The sequence below is a fragment of the Lacerta agilis genome, chromosome 10, assembly GCF_009819535.1.
Source record: "Lacerta agilis isolate rLacAgi1 chromosome 10, rLacAgi1.pri, whole genome shotgun sequence".
NCBI lineage: Eukaryota > Metazoa > Chordata > Lepidosauria > Squamata > Lacertidae > Lacerta > Lacerta agilis.
In genome coordinates, this window is record NC_046321.1 from 47,371,667 (window position 1) to 47,390,388 (window position 18,722).

Here is an 18,722-nt window from a genome sequence, read left to right on the forward strand (position 1 = left end):
TCCAGCTGGAGGTCCATAGGGTAGCCACCCCTGTGGGGTTGTAACCTTAGAGACCATGTGTTTCATACTAATGGCACAGAAGCAGCAGTTCCGGAGGGCAAGTTTAGATCTGTTTCAGAAGTTGTGAGTTGAGTTTGGACAATGTTGACCTGATGCTTGGGAGATGCTTGGGCTATGAGCAGGGCATACCTGCTTTAAACCCCCCCCCCAGCATGAAACAGATACTTTGGATATTAGATTCAAGAGATGGCATTGCTTTTCTGTCTCCTCTCTGTGCCCCCTTTGTAAAATGAGCTCCGATCTAAGGCACAAGGTCACCGCTTTCACTTTTTGTTGCAGGTCTGGCCATGTCCAAACCTGAAAATATTCCGAGCCCTTGAATTTAATGTGCTTCTTCTGGTGCAATTGTTCTGAGGGCTTAAGCAATAATGAATTATTTCTCTACAAGATAACTTCAGTTACACCTCTAACTGATCTGCTATTACAGTAAGGTCAGACATGTCACACTGCCTGATTAATGGAACGGACTTACTGAAACTGTTCAGAGTTAAGATCCCAATTACAATACAGGTCATAAATCCCTGTATTTTTCTCAGTACAGAATCCCACTTACTTCTAATGTGTGCTTGAAATGATCTAACTTTAGATTGTTCTCTGTTTCACAGAAATGTTGATGCAGATGTTAGAAACGGGACAGAAACTAAGACTTTCCCCCGTGGCATTACAGTTACTTTCATTACCGATATTGTTACCTTTACCAATAAACTATCAATACATGCTTAGCAGGAAAGTGTGATCTGATGGGCACATCTTAATTTGAAGAAAACTGATTTCAAGATACTTTAGCCCAATTTTGCTACACTTAAGTTACAAGTAAACTTCAGTGTTACTGAAAAGTAACAATTTTCAGTGTTACTGAAAAGTAACAAAAGTAATAATTCTTTGTTGTATTCTCAGAATGATGAAGGAAGCAAGGATGGAAGTGTAAGGTGCACATGGACTTGATAGATGCCATCCATCATGTGAAACCTTGATAGGAAGGTCAAGGTACATATGAAAGCAAGTGGAGAAGTGAAAAGACATAGGAAACACAAATCTGATTGATATGAGGTCAACAATTAACCTTGATTCCCTGCACCAAATTAATTAAATCCAGATGGGAAAAGTCGGATAATTTGATGAGGTGGGTCAGATAGACTAATGCGTGTCAGGATAGGTCAAAGAGAATGTCGTCCTTGGAGGTAGTCAAAGAAATAAATTTTGAAGCACTGAATGGAAGGCTGAGTGTATCAGCCCATAAGGGTATCTCATAAAGAAGGAGCTGAGGGTTTCATTGATTTGTTGTTGTGCTCATTATTACTGGGCATCCATATCTGTGCCCTGTTTTCTGAAGAAGTTACACAGAATGCCATTTTATGTAAAAAGGTTATCAAGCACCTGGGCTTGCCAAAGCCTCAGGGTCAAACTGCACATGGCACTAGATGCATCATTAAAAACTATGGGTTGCATGCAATGTTAGTGTTGTAATCGCCATGCCAAAGTGGGTCTACTCTGAATATAACTAACATTGGATAAATAGCATTGGATGCAACCCTGTGACAGGGGTGTTTTTTATTGAATAAAAGGCACAAGAGCAGGGAGGAGTTCTATTGGGACCATACTACACAGCTGCATTTTCTGTCTCCTGTTTGTGACCAATGCTACCGGTATTTTTCTAGAAAAAGAGGTGCCAGAACTCATCATGAATTATTATTATTATTATTATTATTATTATTATTATTATTATTATTATTATTATTTATACCCCGCACATCTGGCTGGGTTTCCCCAGCCACTCTGAGCGGCTTTCAACAGAGCATTAAAAACAGAATAAAACTTTAAACATTAAATACTTCCCAAACAGGGCTGCCTTCAGATGTCTTCTAAAAGTCAGATAGTTGTTTATTTCCTTGACATCTGGTGGGAGGGCGTTCCACAGGGCGGGCGCCACTACCGAGAAGACCCTTTGCCTGGTTCCCTGTAACTTTGCTTTTTGCAGTTAGGGAACCACCAGAAGGCCCTCAGAGCTGGACCTCAGTGTCCGAACAGAATGATGGGGGTGGAGATGCTCCTTCAGGTATACAGGTATAGGTCACATGAGAGGTGCCAAAGCTGAGTTCTGGTGAGTTCCGGCTGAAAAAAAAATCTATGGTTGTGACCAGTTTCCCCCTCTGTTGCATCCAAACTGCAAAGGACAATTTCTCATCATCATCATCAACAACAACAACAAAAACCATGAACAATCCATCTGTTTCAAGTAAATATGTGCCTGAGACCACAGCCGAAATTTCTATCGGCTGTTCATTTAGATTCCTAAGCTTTGTTGTCCCAGTTCTCACTATGGCTTCTGCCCACACACAAATTCCAGAAGTTTATTTGCCGCTACATCAATTTGCATCAAGCAGAATTGACATAGTATTGCCTACATATTGGTAAAGCTGTTTTCTCTCCCACCCCCTCTCGGAGTGTACAGTGGCACATATGGAACGTAGTATATTTGCACTTAAATTGGCTCCATCAGCTTGAGGCCAATAATTCTTGTAAAGTGAGATGAGCAAACAGCAGTTAAAAATATAAGCGCAGCTACAAAAATCCGTGAAGCCTTCTTCGCAAACTGCACATTCACTTGTTTAGTATCATGAAAAGTACTTCGCTGTCTGGTGTGGCCCCATGGCACAGAGGAAAGTATGAGAATATCACAACTATACAGGAGGGTGCTGACTAACTTGGAAAGATTCATACAGTTGAACCCTCAGGTGGATGCAATATTCACATACACTGCCTGGTGTAGTGATATTGCACAAGTGGAAAACAGGTCCTATATGTGTGTACATGCTGGGGGCTCGGTATCACGCTGGCCTCCAAAACCCCACCCCCCAACTTTTGGTCCATTGCCTTGCATGACGGGATATGATGCATTTCAAAAATGTTGCTGCGATGGCGCCAGTCACAGTTGCATTGTATTGAGTTGAAAAGGGACATGAATATTGGGCTGAAATAAACACCAAATCCTAACCATTCCAGCAGGGATTCAATATAACAATTTCTGCCGCCGCCCCAACGTTGAGAATGACTTTTGCACACTAGGGGTTGGATTCAAACTTAGTCATCTTTAGAGTAGACCCACTGACTTAAATCTTGTTTCAATTCTAGATGATTGGTACTTACAGCTGAGTGAAAATGGCCTCCCAGAATCCCCCATTCTATTTTGGGCAGTGAAATTGGGTTGAGGACAATTCGCCAAACATGATCCAGGGGAGAACTGAAATTGTCCAATAGTTTAGGAACAGCTTAACAAAAGAAATTTTCAAGATATATTGAGAGGATATGGCTCACTTTAATGTTGAATTAAACTCTGGGTGACAGCCAACACGTATGCCAAGGAGACCCACTGAAATCAATTGACTTAAATATTTAGATTCTGTTACTTAATTGCCTTAAGTAACTGTATTCTGAGAGTGGCTAATGCTGAATATCACCCTCTATGATTATTAGTTCATGTTGGCAGATTAAGGAAGCAGAGGACTGAGAGGAATAGGGACCAAGCACATGGCTTCTGCTAGTAATATTAAACTAATATTAAGCAATATTAAGACTGGATCTACAGCTTCATTCAGGAGTTCAAAAATATTGTTTTTCAAAAAAAAAATCTGTTCGAAAATTATTTACTGAGAAACTGTGGCTCATTACCGTGGCTCATTCTGTTTCTATTACTAAAGTTAGTTGCAGATAAAGTGGTAACAATTTAGAGGAAATCACAGGAAATGGTGTGCAGCATGAGTAGCCAATACGGTGCCCTCCAGATGTTGGACTACAACTCCCTTCAGCCCTGGCAGGATGATGATTATTCAGGGATGATGGGAGTTGTAGTCCATATGATAGCCGCCACATTGTCTTCTCCTGTTATATAAGATTAAATAATCCAGAAGTGGAAACTAACATTCTCAGTACAACTGAACCAAATTTATATGAGCATTTAGGGCACTTCTGGTTGGTCCCTAGTTTGGTTAGAAGGCCTTTACTGCAATTATTATTATTTCAACCTGTAATTTAATACCAGCCTGAGTCGGCCTAACTTTATTGCAATGGCAATTTGAGGGTGCTGGAGACACCTTGTAAATAAGATGAGTCACCTCCTTTGTGTGCATCCTGGATAAATATCTTTAAATAAATAACAACTCTGCTGTGCAAACATCATTCAAAAATGCAATTAAACTTAAGACTTACTCTGCACAGTAATATATATATATATATATATATATATATATATATAGGAGCACTGAAGCCAAGGATTTTCAAATGAAGTTTCCCTCTTAGCTCGATACCCTCAAGGTCATATTGTGGTGACTTCATTTTTCATAGTCAAAGGAATGATTTAGTAATAATGGTGGCAGCATCCTGTGCCTTCACTATAATGATATTCAGTGTTGCATAGGATAATGTAGGGGCTATTCGTATTCATGTTTCTCATTGCGGCCACACAAAGTGGATCCATTTGTTAGAAGCTCTCTTGCATCTTATTAAACACAATGTGAAGTGGGGGTTGGGGAAGCAAAACAAAAGTGGAAGGAAAACTGCATCACATTTTAAAAGAGCCAGTAACACTTTCATAGTTTTCTCCATTAAACCAAAGTTCAGAGGTAAACTATTAAGCCAGGTTTCTGCCCACTGGAACCAACCATTACATCACATATTGCTTTGCCATTCTCAGTAGAACTGCACTGAAGGATAGAAGCGCAGGGTGGTTGGGAGAAAAATGGCCAGCGATACCAACTCAGTCTTTGCCCTCAAGATGTTGGACCAGCCAGCAGGTGCTGGGAGTCGTAGTTCAAAACATTTGAAGGGAAACCACATTGGCAAGGGCTGGTCTAACTAGTGGTGTAGCATGGGTGGGGGCACAGAGCTGGGCTCCATAGAAAACGACTTCTCCATGTCAACTAGGAAGTGACATCTCCGAACAACCAAACAACTCTTTTCTTATCTCTGCAGCTGCGATCTCTTGGGTGATATGGAGACTGCTGGGCAGTTGAATGCGCATGAGTACTCTATCAATCTCCCTTCCTCTCAACCTCCTCCACATGGCCCTGGGCACTGGCAACATACGCTATGCCACTGGGTCTAACCCTTTGAATCATCCACACAGCTGCCACCTACAGAACATCCTACTCAATCCAGACAACAAATGGTGAATAGAAAGAGACTGGAGATGGCTTAGACATATTCTTCTTCTATGTTTCCCCACCAGTTTTCCTGGCTACAAGACCCCAAGGTTAATGAGAGAAGACCTTATGGCTGGCAGTTGTTCTGATGCACTGCCAGCAGCAGCTGCCACACCCACACTATGCTAAGCTCCCTGTGCCTTGCCCCTTCTCCCCTTGGCAGCAATGCTCACCATCAGGAAGCCAAGTGAGCAACACCATCCTGCCTTCACCAACCTAGCAATCTCTGCCAACTACATTGACTCTAAGGCCACCATGGTTAGAAACTAAGTGATAGATACTGTACACTGTGGGCCTCCTCGTGTGGTTGACTCCATCCCCCGTAAGCACCAGTCAGCATGGCCAATGATCAGGGATGATGGGAGATGTTGTCCGACAACATCCTAAGGCACTACATTGGCAAACTCTGCTCTAAATAGAGTCAGTGACCAAAAAAAAGTCAACCAAAACCAAATAAAATTCTTACTTTGTCTGCCACAGCCCTGTGTGTGTGTGTGTGTGTGTGTGTGAATATTCCAATGGTGGCATAGTTGAAAGACCACATGAAGACATTTTTGCTCTTCTCTTGTGCAGGACTCCCAATGCAGCAGTGAAATTTGAAAGAGCAAAGTCTGGATGGTCTACAAGAAAATATCTCCTTGGAAACACTGGTTGGTAGGAAGAAATCTGACACAACAAGCTGCCGCTAGACTGGGTGAGAATTTGCTGGCACAAAGAGGGGGAAGACTGCCTGTTGAGAATGGTTGTTAATTCCTTTTCACTGTGGTGCGTAACCACAGATTGTACATTGATAGTTTTGTAAACCTTGCTCGGTATGTTATTGCACCCTTACAATGGAGGCCTTTTATCACAAAACAAAATTTCCTCCGTTCCTTCACTTCCATTTTGGCAAATGGCAACTGCCCATTTCTACAGTCACAAAACCCTGGCAAAACAAAGCTGGCAATAATAAGAGGTTGTGGTTTTTTAAAAAACCAAGTAGCTTTTAAAACCTCCCCCCCCCCCGAGAACACTGATGTAATGCAAACCTATTAATAGCGGCTGTGAAACAAACATTTATTTGACTTTTTAAAGCCTTGGCAGAACAGCAGAAGCTGGAGTGGGGGGACTCTAGCAAGAAAGCAACTTCAGCACTCCCTGGAAGAAATATTGAGACAATGTACCTGCATGACAATCAGAAGGTCAAACACTAAGATGAAGGAAGCCAAGAAGGCCCGCGAAACCTCGTCGCTTGGCAGGAATCCACGGTTCAGCTTGTCCCAGCTGATCCAGTCAGTTGTGATGATGAGCACAACCACTGAGGTCAAAGTAAACAGAACCGTCCTGAATGGGGAGAGCAGAAAAGAGGTCATCAAATCACACAGAGGATGGGTGGAATTACAAGGTTGCTTTTATCTATCTTGCAAATGCTTTTAAAGGATGGTGTTTTTATCCACTTGAAATTGCTGGATGACCTTCTTTTAAAACAGGGGCAGGGAATCTCTCATATCCACACACACACACACAAAATTAAATTTTCTGTTTTACAATTTAGAATATTCATTTAAACATCCTTATAAAATATCAATGACTTCCCTTCTTCTCTTTCCATGGTTCATTTTGCATAATATAAATCGCTGCATATTTTACATAAACTAAACCATTCAGTATTCCATTGTTACATCCATCAAAACGTATTTACACTGTTGAATTAATGCTGCCAATGTTTTCAAGTGTATGCAATTTCCTCCCATACATTCAATAAACACTTTCCAATTTTCTTTAAATGTATGTTCTTCTTGTTCTCTTATTGTATATGTTAGGTCTGCATGCTGCACATATTCCATCAGTTTAAGTTGCCATTCTTCTTTAGTTGGGGCCTTTCTTGTTTTCCATTTTTGGGCTAATGAAACATGGGCTGCAGTGGTGGCATACATAAATAACCTTTTTTGACACCTGGGAATTTCCATCTGAATTATCCCCAACAAAAAGGACTCTGATGGTTTTTTAAAGTGCTTTTAAACAATTTTTTTCCCAATTCATTATGGATTATTTCCCAATATCCATTTACAGGTCCACCACATATGAAAGAAAGGGGCAGGGAATCTCAAGCCCAGGCCTGGGCAAACTCTGCCCTCCAGATGTTTTGGGACTACAACTCCCATGATCCCTAGCTAACAGGACCAATGGTCAGGGATGATGGGAATTGTAGTCCCAAAACATCTGGAGGGCTGAGTTTGCCTATGCCTGCTCAAGCCTGTGGGCCAAATGTGGCCCTCCAGGCATCTCTGCCTGGCCCTTGGAGCTGTGTCCAAGCCACACTCCCTCTATCAACCTCATACTATCAACCCTTCACATCCACTATCCTGGGAATCTTGGGAGCTTTAGTTTACCCCCACAGAGCTACAATTCTCAGCACCCTCAACCAACTACAGTTTCCATGATTCTTTGGGGGAAGGTTGTTGTTGCTGCTGCTGCTGCAGCAGCTGTTGTTGTTGTTTCAATTTACATCCCCACCCTTTCTCAAAAGATCCCTGGGTGGTGTACAACATTAAAGACACATTGCAGAATATTGATGATAAAACATAATGGAAAGCATAATGAAAAGCATACTGACATGCGCTTTCAAAATACAGTGTGCATGTGAAGATCACCAACTTTCCTCGAAGAAAAGCTGGAAAATATGCCACAACCCTTTGGAGCTTCAACTATTTACGGAGTCCAAAAAAACTTACAAAGTTATAGGCATTAAAGGCTAAAACCACTGCGCTACTACTTCCTCCACACTATTAATCAGTTGTAAACATATTCATTTAAAAAAAAATCAAATTACAGAAATACTTGATTTAACAAATGAAACCCAGGGTTATTTGGTAGGGAACACAATATTATTTATGCAGTTCAGTTCACATCATTTTGCCATGCAATGGCTTGCTTTGGGCTGTCTCTGCATAATAGCTGTGAATCCCTCTTCACAATGCACTTTAGAATGTTTGAGACAGTAGAAGAGAAAACAATAATTCTGGATGTCAATGCACATGTGCAATTACAGAGCAGATAAATGCCTGGGCATATGCATAAATAGCATGTCAGCAAGTCAATATTTGCTTCTGCTTCCGATTGGCGCTCTCGCAATTGTTCCAAGGCATCCCCCCCCCCCCGTTAATTTTTTTCTCTGAGAGAGGAAAAGGAGAAAACACCAAGAATGCTTTCTTCGATGTTTGCACAGGTGACCAGTGCTCAGTGCTCCTGAAAATCAATGTGCCAAAGAACCCACACAAGTGCGGATGCTGACAGAGGCTAAACAAAGCAAACAGCAATATGGTCATGTATGCCTAGAGACTACTTTTGGACTGTGCGCAGGAATCAAATACAAAACAAAGCAGAATGATATAAAGCACCACTACAGCATTTGTCATATCCTCTAATATTTCTCCGGTGAAAATAGGTACGTCCTAAGGAAAAGCGGGACATCCCAGGATCAAATAGGAAACCGGGAGAAGCTTATGTAAATCTGGGACTGTCGTTAGAGAATAGGCAAACTTGGAGGGTCTGCTTGCCTGAGAAAAGTCACCCAGGTTCAATTCCTGGCAGCTTGAGGTAGGAATGGAAATTGAAAACTTGAAGAGGACAGTTAATGTACACAATGCTAAGCTCATGGACTAAAGGCTTCACTTGATCTAAGGCAAATTGATATGGGCAGTATCCGATGAAGTACTTCTGCTAGCGCAGGATTTGCACTTGTGCAACGGAACCTCTTCCTTTCTTCTTCTGGTGCACCTCCATGTCCTACCCAAATCTGATCCTGACACACAAGGAGAGGGAAAAGAGGGGAATTTCCACTGTGCAGCCAATAATCCTTGCATCAGCAGAAGTACTTGGTTGGAGTCCACTCTCTATGTTTGAGTCATGATATGCATGTTTTCTACTAACACCTGGAAGCTCTAATCACCTGGGGTCACTCTGACCACTTCGTTACTTTTCATTCAAAAGATATATGCCAAGTTTGAAGGAAGGTTGCTGGCAAATCATCCATGCAGAACTATTCATTCTTTTATGTACATCTCACTTAAATCTTTGGAGATTCTCCACTTACTGTTCTGATATGAATGCATGATATACACAGAGTCGATAATGTTGTTGCTTGAACTGTCTTTTGAAATTTAAAATAGAAATAGAAATTATCCAGCAAAAATGTACAGGAAAGGGTTACAATAGGAGACAAACAATATAGCGCTTATGCAAATAATGCCGCCATGTAGATATTTCATTGAATATATAAAAATGTCACTGTATTGTTGGAAGGCAATTTGTCTGTTTTTTCAAAGAATGCAAAGAGATTGAGATTGGCTCTGAGAATTTTGTCTAGAAAACTGGATAAAGGAGGCTGGAGACTCTCAAATGTTGACAGGTACCATGATGCATTTCAGCCTTGCCAATTACGCAATATTATCTGGGAAGCTAAAAAGTACTCAATTAAAATAGAGCATCTAACGTTGAATAAGAACTCTGTGGTCTTTACCATTTGAAGATATACCAACTTCTTTTCTTAAAAACAACAACCACCATAATCCATTTAAGCTCTCCACATTTCAGTTTTGGCATAAATGGCAGTGGAGGCTATCACTAGTATGTTCTCCTTTGATTCCTAGTGACAGGAGTCTTATTGATGGGCCAGAGAGCTGGGTCTCCCAGGCTGATTATAAAGCTCCCTCAGGCTCAGACAGGTGCAGGAGGACCTCCAGGTAACACGGTCCCAAACCACTTAAGAGATTTAAAAGTGAGGTCCAGCACTTTAAACTGGGCTCAACAACAAATTGGCAGCCAATGTAAATAGAACATAATTTGTGCAATATCCTCTTATCATTTGAGCACTCTTGTTGCCATCTGGAGGAGCTAGCAAACAGCACAGATGTCATTGAAAGACCTTTGAAGAAGGCAGATATCACCCTATCTCCTGCTTACAAGAATTTTTATCCAGCATTTGCAGCTAAATTTAGCATTTTCTCCAAAGCCTAATGCAACCCTCCTGTCTCTGCCAAAATCTTCGTACTAGAGCTTTGATTATCTGTTCAAATCAAGAGACAAGATGAAAGCCCCAGTTTGACTAGTTTCCTCATTTTAAGTATGACGTCTCAGTTTTGTTTTTAGCCATAGGAACTGAGTGTATGCTGTATTATCTTTTTTCATACCGCCAAAACTTGGAAATGTAAGTTTCCCCCTCATAGTATGGTGGCTAAACTTTATTATTGGGGAAAAATTGAAGGAGCAGAAATGGCCATCTAATCCAAAAATAGATGTGCCTATAGAAGGTTTTCTTGTTGTTGTCTGCACAATGCCTACATGTATTTGACCTTATTGAGCTATGTATACTTATTTATATAAGAAAATCTAAATAATTGCTCTGCTAACCATACATATCACATTTAAAACAGAGAAACATAATTAGGGTTATTACAAAAAGTGAAAATCTGGGCACAAAAGTTGTTAAGGTGTTTTTGAGAGAGAGAGGTGTGGTTTTTTGCAACCCCCCCCTTTAAAATCACCAAAAATCAACACTTCCGATATTTCTCCCAATTTTTGGAATTTCCGATCAGATGCTATTTCCTATGGACGAATCCTGCATATGTCCAGGGAATTCCAGATGTATGGCCCTAAACATATTCAACTTTCCATCTGAATATATGTGCATGGACATAGATGCATTCACACAGATGTCTGGTTCGTGTGGCATGGTAAGCAAAACTACCGGGATTGTGCAAAAAATCTGTCTCCTGGGTGTTAGTCTTGTGGTCCAATCAACATCAGCGATCACCTTGCAAAATCCTGGCCAATGCACTAACACCCATTGGTTCCCAATCCTGGTTCTAATTTTGCTCAGTAACTTCTCAGTGGTCTAGGGAGTAAAGCTGACACAATAAAAAACAAAGACTCCCAATTTTAACAAAAAACGAAGCACTCAGTTTATTAATATACAAAGCTTAATAGAATTAAATGACATGAACATGATAGTAATTCACTCCCACTTTGCTCCTCCCTTTAATTCAGTGAGGCACAGCAGCTAAGCCAATGTATGTCTTAGTGTGCTGTCTGAATCTGGACTCATGGTTAGGTTCTCTTCTCCTTAAGCACAAGTTCTAACCAAGAGCAAACCTTGGCTTGGTTCATGTTAAGGAGGAGACAGATTAACCATGAGCCTGGGTTAGGATTACAAGCTAAGACATCACAGCTACAAAGAGAATTTGTGAGTTCACACTAAACTATGGCTTGACTTAGCAATACGTGCAAACGTGGTCACCCACGGAAACAAGCTCCAAAGAATTACGTGTTTATGGATTAATAAGGAAACATAGGCAAATAAGTTTACAATGCCACTGAGAATTTTAATACGAAAACTATAGAATTAGTTTAGGGCTGTACACTTGATTAAATATTTTTCATTGGATTAACTATCAAGCAAAGGTGATGTTCAGTGAAGCAAACTTTGTCACATACTTCCTTTTCTAAACCAGAACCCAAGCAACCAGGGGCGTTGCTAGGGGGTGCGGTGGGGGCGGCATGCCCCGAGTGGCAGGTGTGACAAGCGGCGGGTGGGGGTGACAAGCGGCGGGTGGGGGTGACAAGCGGCGGCCCCTCCCACCACTCCCCACGGAATGCCGGTCACCCTGGGAGCAGCAGCGCTGCACGGACGGGGTGCTCCCTCGGCCGTGCGCTGTTGCTCCCGGGGCGACGGAGCAAGCGGCGGCGCATGGGGGTGACAAGCGGCAGCCCCTCCCGCCATTCCCAAGCGCTGCCGCTCCCTCCGTCACCCCAGGAGCAACAGTGCACGGCCGAGGGAGCACCCCATCCATGCAGCGCTGCTGCTCCCAGGGTGACCAGCAGCGTGGGGAGTGGCAGGAGGGGCCGGCGCTTGTCAACCCCATGCGCTGCCGCTCGCTCAGTCGCCCTGGGAGAAGCAGAGTCGGACCGCCGCTTCCACAGCCTCCTTTTGAGCCGCAGAGCTTAAAAGCGGGCTCTTCGGCTTAAAAGCGGGCTGCAGAAGCGGCGGCGGCACTCCCGGAAACACCCCGGTGGCGGGGCATCGTGACGTCACAATGTGGCGTCACGACGTCCCGCCCCCGGGGCGTTTCCTTTGCCGCCCCGGGTGCCGCGGAGCCTAGCTCCGCCACTGCAAGCAACCGTGGGTTGCTGTACACCTCATTCCTATTGTGGGATCTTTGCTTGCCCTTCGTGGAACCATTTCCCAGGCCCTGGGTTAGGAAAGGGGTACACAGAGTTCAACTGTTAGCTCCTTCTGACATCAATTACCTGCTGGGGACCTGAGGAGCTTATCCAGTCTTACTTCTTCTCTGTTGGGAGAAGCAGAAGAAGAAGGGACTTCAGTTTAATTTCCCCCATGTTCCTGAAACAGTTGAAGGATGCTATCGAAGGACCAAACGTCAGAAGGACAGCTAGGTATGCCCAGAGTGTGGACTACAGTGGAATCTCAGGTTACGTACCGTATGAACACTTTGGGTAACGAGCTCCACTAACCCGGAAGTAGGGGCTCCTGGTAGCAAACTTTCCCCAGAATGCGAGCGGAAGTCATGCAGCGGCGATGCAGTGGCAGTGGGAGGCCCCGTTAGCAAAAGCGCGCCTCGGGTGAAGGTCAGTTTTGGGTTAAGAATGGGCCTCTGGAACACAGTGGTGGAGCTTCATGCTCCGGCACCGGTGGGCGGAGAGCAGGCGGGGCAGGGCTGGCGCGTGTCCTGGGGGCATGGCATGCCGCCTGCAGGGGCGTGACGCACATCCTGGGGGCGTGATGCACTGCCCGCAGGGGCATGGTGCACGTCCTGGGGGCGTGGCGCCCAGCATGGGCGGGGGGACAGTTGCGATGGCACCCCACTGGGATCGTGTTGCCAGGGGCGGTGCACTCTGCCAGTGTCGGAATGAATTAAGTTCGTAACTGGAGGTACCACTGTACTTGAATTCAGAGCCATGGTTATCAATATCCAGCCTTTTCTGGATAACATTGAAGTAAGGATAAAAAGAATTCATTTAATCAGGCTGCAATCCTAATCCCCAATTCATACTGCCGGAGGGTTTAGGATTAAGCAGACATCCCCACCCACCAGCCACTGCTTATCTCCATTGGCATGGGGTTCTGTCACTGCAGAGGCCTATGCTTCCAACAGGGGAAGCGTGGGAGGAGGAATGTAATGGAAATGTCTTACCATTACGAAGGAGCAATAGAGAGGAGGAGCAGAGTTGGCTATGGTACTATAGGCTACAAGGGCACTCTATTCCCAGGAAAGGAGCCTGTCTGTTGAGCTGCTGCAGCAATAAAAATGGAAGGGTTGCCCTCACCTTTGGCCTTGGCGAGAGGCCAGAAAGAGCCAGCAGGACTGCTGACGTAGTGGAGAATCTCCTACTGCATGCCTCCCTAGACCCTCTTAGGACTTCTCAGCCCACAAAGCAAAGCCATTTTTAAAATAATTTCTGTTTCATTCCCTATGACACTAACGCACCACAGCCCAAATAGCTTTTGAAGATAAACAAATGTGCCCTTCAAGCTCATCCCCATCAATTAATCAAAGTCAGCTCACCAACCAATTAAACACATTAAAGTCAACAGCCCCCAAATTAATATATCACACACTTCTGTCTCACTGGAAAAAAATACACATTATACATTCATGCTGAATACAATATCTGCATGGTAGCAATTTATCATGCACAGTCCTTCACAACCACGTTGGAAGCTTTAAATAGTGCACCGTGGAAATAAAAGCTTAGGTAAGGGCAGGTTTGATGTTGCTTTTCTCGATACTTAGAAAACGTTTTGCAAGACGGAGAAAAGAATTTTTGCCTTTCATGTTTTCATTCCAGAACTAGAACCGACTCCGATGAACAGCAAACAATAACCAGTGAGCACAATGTGCTATAACGTCTCGTGTCCAAATGCCACTGTCTTTTATTCTGCCCGTTTTATCCCTCGTTCCTTTGACACATTTTTTCACCTTCATTGGATGATCTGTTCTCTCGGTGAAAACTCAGATGCATACAAATCTCTCCTGATCCGAGTGGCTTCTTTTCAATTAAAAAAGCCAAGGTGTGTACATTTATCTGCATGCGTGGGTTGGCTCTCTTCATTGGAATGAAAGTAGACCCCTGTAGGCACATCTGAGTGCACATTGATTTCTGGATTACACTGTTTGCTTGGTAGCAAAACTACTGACTGTACAGAGTAAGCCTGAACATATTTACTAAGAATGCGAGTCCCACTGAGTTCAGTATAACTTGGTTAAACGTGTTTAGGAGGCTGCAACCCTATGTCCACTTACCTGCATCCAATGGGACACACACCTGAGTACACATATATATCAAATTACAACATGGACTGGGGGCTGTGAACAGATATATTTTGAGAAGAAAGCCTTATAGCAGATCTCTACTCGTGGTCTTTGGTCAGAGTTCATTCTGCCTCAACCTGGTGCCCTACATATTGGATGCTTCTCACACGCATCTGGTTGGTACAGGATGCTGGAGTAGATGGACCATTGGTACAGGATGTGAGTCCAGGATGCTAGGCTAGATGGCCATTGGCCTGATCCAGTAGGCTCTTCTTGTGTTCTTATGCTCTTAAATGTTGCTACAGGACCCGTCCGCCTTAGCCTGCCTGCATGGCCAATGCCAGGGGGTGATGGGAGTTGTAGACCTAAACATCTGGATGGCATCAGGGCAGAGAAGGCTCTGTTAGAAGTATACAGAGAACTAGGCTCAGTAACAACCACTTCTTCCTGTTCCCCATTGAAATTGGCTGTGCAGAGTGAGAAATGGGTTGGTCCCACATGTCTTTTCCCCCACTCTTCCCCTCTGTTCAGAAGCAATGAAAATAAATAAATAATAAAAAAACAGAATGGAAAAGGAAAAAAAAAACCTTTAAAAAATCTATCTGGGGCTCCCTTAGCCACAGGCACTCTGCTGTAAGGCAGCAGGTTTTAATTGCCTTCTAAGATTAGATGGTCTCAAAGAAAGACAATGATTAGTGTTGCCCATTCCAATGAATAGTTTCTCCATTAACTTTTCACAAGCATTCTGTATCCATGGAAGCAACAACTCATTCCTTTCTCTTCTGCTAGATTGAGGGGAATGCATTTTAATTAATTAATTAATCAATTAATGAATTAATTTCAGACTTGTATAAATTGCATATATAAATACCCCATCCAACGCACAACCATTCAATTACAATCTATTCATCTTAATCACATATATCCATTTACTATCCTTATTATAAATTACCCATAAAAAATAATTATCCTTTATTCTTACCTCTTTATATAACTCGATAATTGAAGGAACTTTGCATCAAATGAGCTCACAATAAATACTTCAGTTTTAATTATTTGGAAATGTAGTCTAATTCATTGCTCCTAGAACAGAGCCTTTACTACAATAATTAAAGAAATTCTCCATGTATTCTAATAATGTGGTGCAGAATGAGGAAAGACATTGTTAAGAATATAACCTTAGATCGGAAGGGGGGCGGGTACAGAGGCCAGTATAGTGGTGCCAGTTTTCAAAAATTATTTATTAATTTCATTTATTCTCGTACTCTTGGTCATCCAAGATGCACATGCTCTGTACAGATCTCTAACTCGATAGCTAGTCTAAAAGCAGAGAGGGTTGGTGGAACAGGGTAATATTGAATGGCTTTCAGGGACTGGCTGGATGAGAAGTGCTGGAAGCTGCTTAACCAATAGCCTCCCAGGTAAGCCCAGAGGGAGAGGATTTCGATCCTGGCTCCTGGCAGTGGGAAACCAGCCACACCCCAGAGGAAGGGAAGAGCTGGGAAGTACTGGAGTCTGGGAGCTTGGAGGATGATGAAGAGGAGGAAACTGGCAGACTGCAAGCCTTCCCTCCATCCACTCCCAGAACGAGGCGTCTGTTGCATGTTGCTGACCACAGAGCCAGGCAGACACAGAGAGGGTCCCTTGAGGCTTGCTGTAGACAGAGGGAGGGGCCGGACATAGAGGGCAAGGGATTGAAGAGAGAGTTATAAGCCAGTCCAGGCAACTGCTTCATCTAGATAGGAGCAACCCTTAGAAGTCTCCATGCGTTCTCTGTTCTGCTTCCTTAATAAACCAACTGTATGTTAGCCAAATGGGATTGTCCTCAGAAGGCGGTCCTTCTTGCGACTGGGCCCCTGGACACACCCCTGACTAAGTAGGTTTCGAATCTAGGTCTAAGTTTCATTTCTCTAAATTGGCATCACGGGTCACAGCCAATCAGGAAAGGAGTGGATGGGGGTCGTTGAGGAATTGTTTAAGCATCAGCGCAAGAGCGCCCTAGGCACCTGATTGGCGCTGCTGAACACCCGCCCTCCCACCCTTAGTGTAGGTTCTCAGCCTTGCTTTAGGCTATGTGTGAGTCACCTGCCTTGGGACACGGGGCGGGTGGGAATTTTTATTCATTTGGCAAATTGGCACTGGCCACTTGGTTTTTTGCCTACAGAAGAAGAAGAAGAAGAGGAGGAGGAGTTTGGATTTGATATCCCGCTTTTCACTACCCGAAGGAGTCTCAAAGCGGCTAACATTCTCCTTTCCCTTCCTCCCCCACAACAAACACTCTCTGAGGTGAGTGGGGCTGAGAGACTTCAAAGAAGTGTGACTAGCCCAAGGTCACCCAGCAGCTGCATGTGGAGGAGCGGAGACGCGAACCCGGTTCCCCAGATTACGAGTCTAATGCTCTTAATCACTACACCACACTGGCTCTCTTAGCAATCACCACAACTTTCCAGGTATGGCGGTTAGGCATTGGCTTAATTTTGTGTGTGGAGGGGAGGTGTGGCCATCACCTGCCCCTCAATGATCAAAAAGTATTCCGTTAAAGGAATCTGGGGGTCCCGGATCTCGTCCGAAGTCCACTTGATGGGCTAGGGCCATGCCGGGATCACAGGAACCTCGCGGTAAGCTTCTGTCAGGCAAAACCCCGATGTTGCTGCCCCAATGGGATTACCTATATAGGCTCTGTCAACTGGGGCAGTAGTCCATTATAGTATTCAGCCCATGCCTATGCCAATACCATTCACATTTAATTTGCAATAAATAAAGTTGTGGCCTTAATGTTACCCATCAACCTTAATTCTGTGTCCGTGTGTAATTATTTCATGGGGAGCTGGCTTGGGGCCTTAAGACGCAAGTGTTTGGCTCTCTTTCTCTGATCTGCGAATGACCTGCCCTCCTTGTCGGCTCCCTGACAATGGCTTCTTGAGGTGCTGCAGAGTGTTTTTTTTTGTCCCAAAATATCTCTTTTTATCTTACTTTACTTTTCACACCATTCCTTCATGCTCTACACGATGTACAGCAAATTAGAAAAACAAACAAAAATATTATCTCTTCAATGGAAAACCCCAATGCCTGTAACTAAGCATAAGCATGTGCAACATACTTTTCCTGTTTATTTTTGTTTCCATTTCCTTTCCTATGTTCTTTCCCCAAGGTTGACTTTCAGATGGTAAGACCCTCAGGAGGACAGGGACCTGTCACTTTGTTTGTTTGTTTTTATATTTTTTTATTTTCTACAATAAACAACAATATACAAATAACCAACAACAATTAACAAAAAACAAGAAAACACATCAAACACATTAAAGTAACATAAGAAATAACAAAAGAAACTTATACAAACCTAAACAGGAACATTAAAATATCATTGTTTAAATCTAATTCCAAATCTTCTTTGGGGGGACTTCCCCCACTCTCTCGACTGCGTTCAATATTAATATACTTTGGTAACTTTGAGGGACCTGTCACTTTGCACTCTGTAAAGCGACGCAGGTGAAGACTGTTCAAGTTGGACAGCCCCCAACTCAGGGCCACATCCTCTGTCCTGTGGGGAAGAACATCAGAAGCAAACTCCTGCTTCAGCAAAGCTGGTTGTTTTTGTTTCAAGTGTTCAGTTTTTAGGGGCTCTGTTTTAAGTTCGTAAATGTTGTCAGCCGCTTTGAGGACTGTCCTTGAAATGCTGCATATGAATCTGCTCAATAAACAAATCACTCCTTCATTCACATAGATGCACATCTAAACGTCTCATTGCCCGGCTTTGATACTCAGCTAAGAAAATTGCATCTGCGTGGCAAATTACATCTTAAATCCTGAAAACACAATATAATTTGGTGCAGTTTTTGTAAATGATGGTGTGATGGTGGAAGAAGTCTCTCACGAGAACCGCTGAATAAAATGTAAATAAAAATAAAAAGAGCAGAGGCTACTGCAGACTGATGCATTATGTTTTAATTTTAAAACCATACATGTACATTTAGTTATTTATTTTAATTATTGCATTTATTTCTCACCTTTCATTGTTCTTCCCCTCCTCATTTAATCCCCTGGGAAGTAGGTTAGGCTGAGAAGCAATAGCTTTAATATACAGTGGTACCTTGCTACTCGAACAGCTTGGCTCCCAAACAAATTGGCTCCTGAACGTTGCAAACCTAGAAGT

General features: G+C 43.3%; 1 protein-coding gene across 1 annotated transcript in view; it reads right to left on the reverse strand.

Annotated features, from left to right (window-relative positions):
* TMEM117 (transmembrane protein 117) overlaps positions 1-18,722 on the reverse strand; it is a 206,146-nt gene that overhangs the window by 33,514 nt on the left and 153,910 nt on the right. Inside the window, exon 6 of the mRNA XM_033161796.1 lies at positions 6,422-6,581. Coding sequence (XP_033017687.1) covers positions 6,422-6,581 — 160 coding nt within the window. The remainder of the gene's footprint in view (positions 1-6,421; positions 6,582-18,722) is intronic.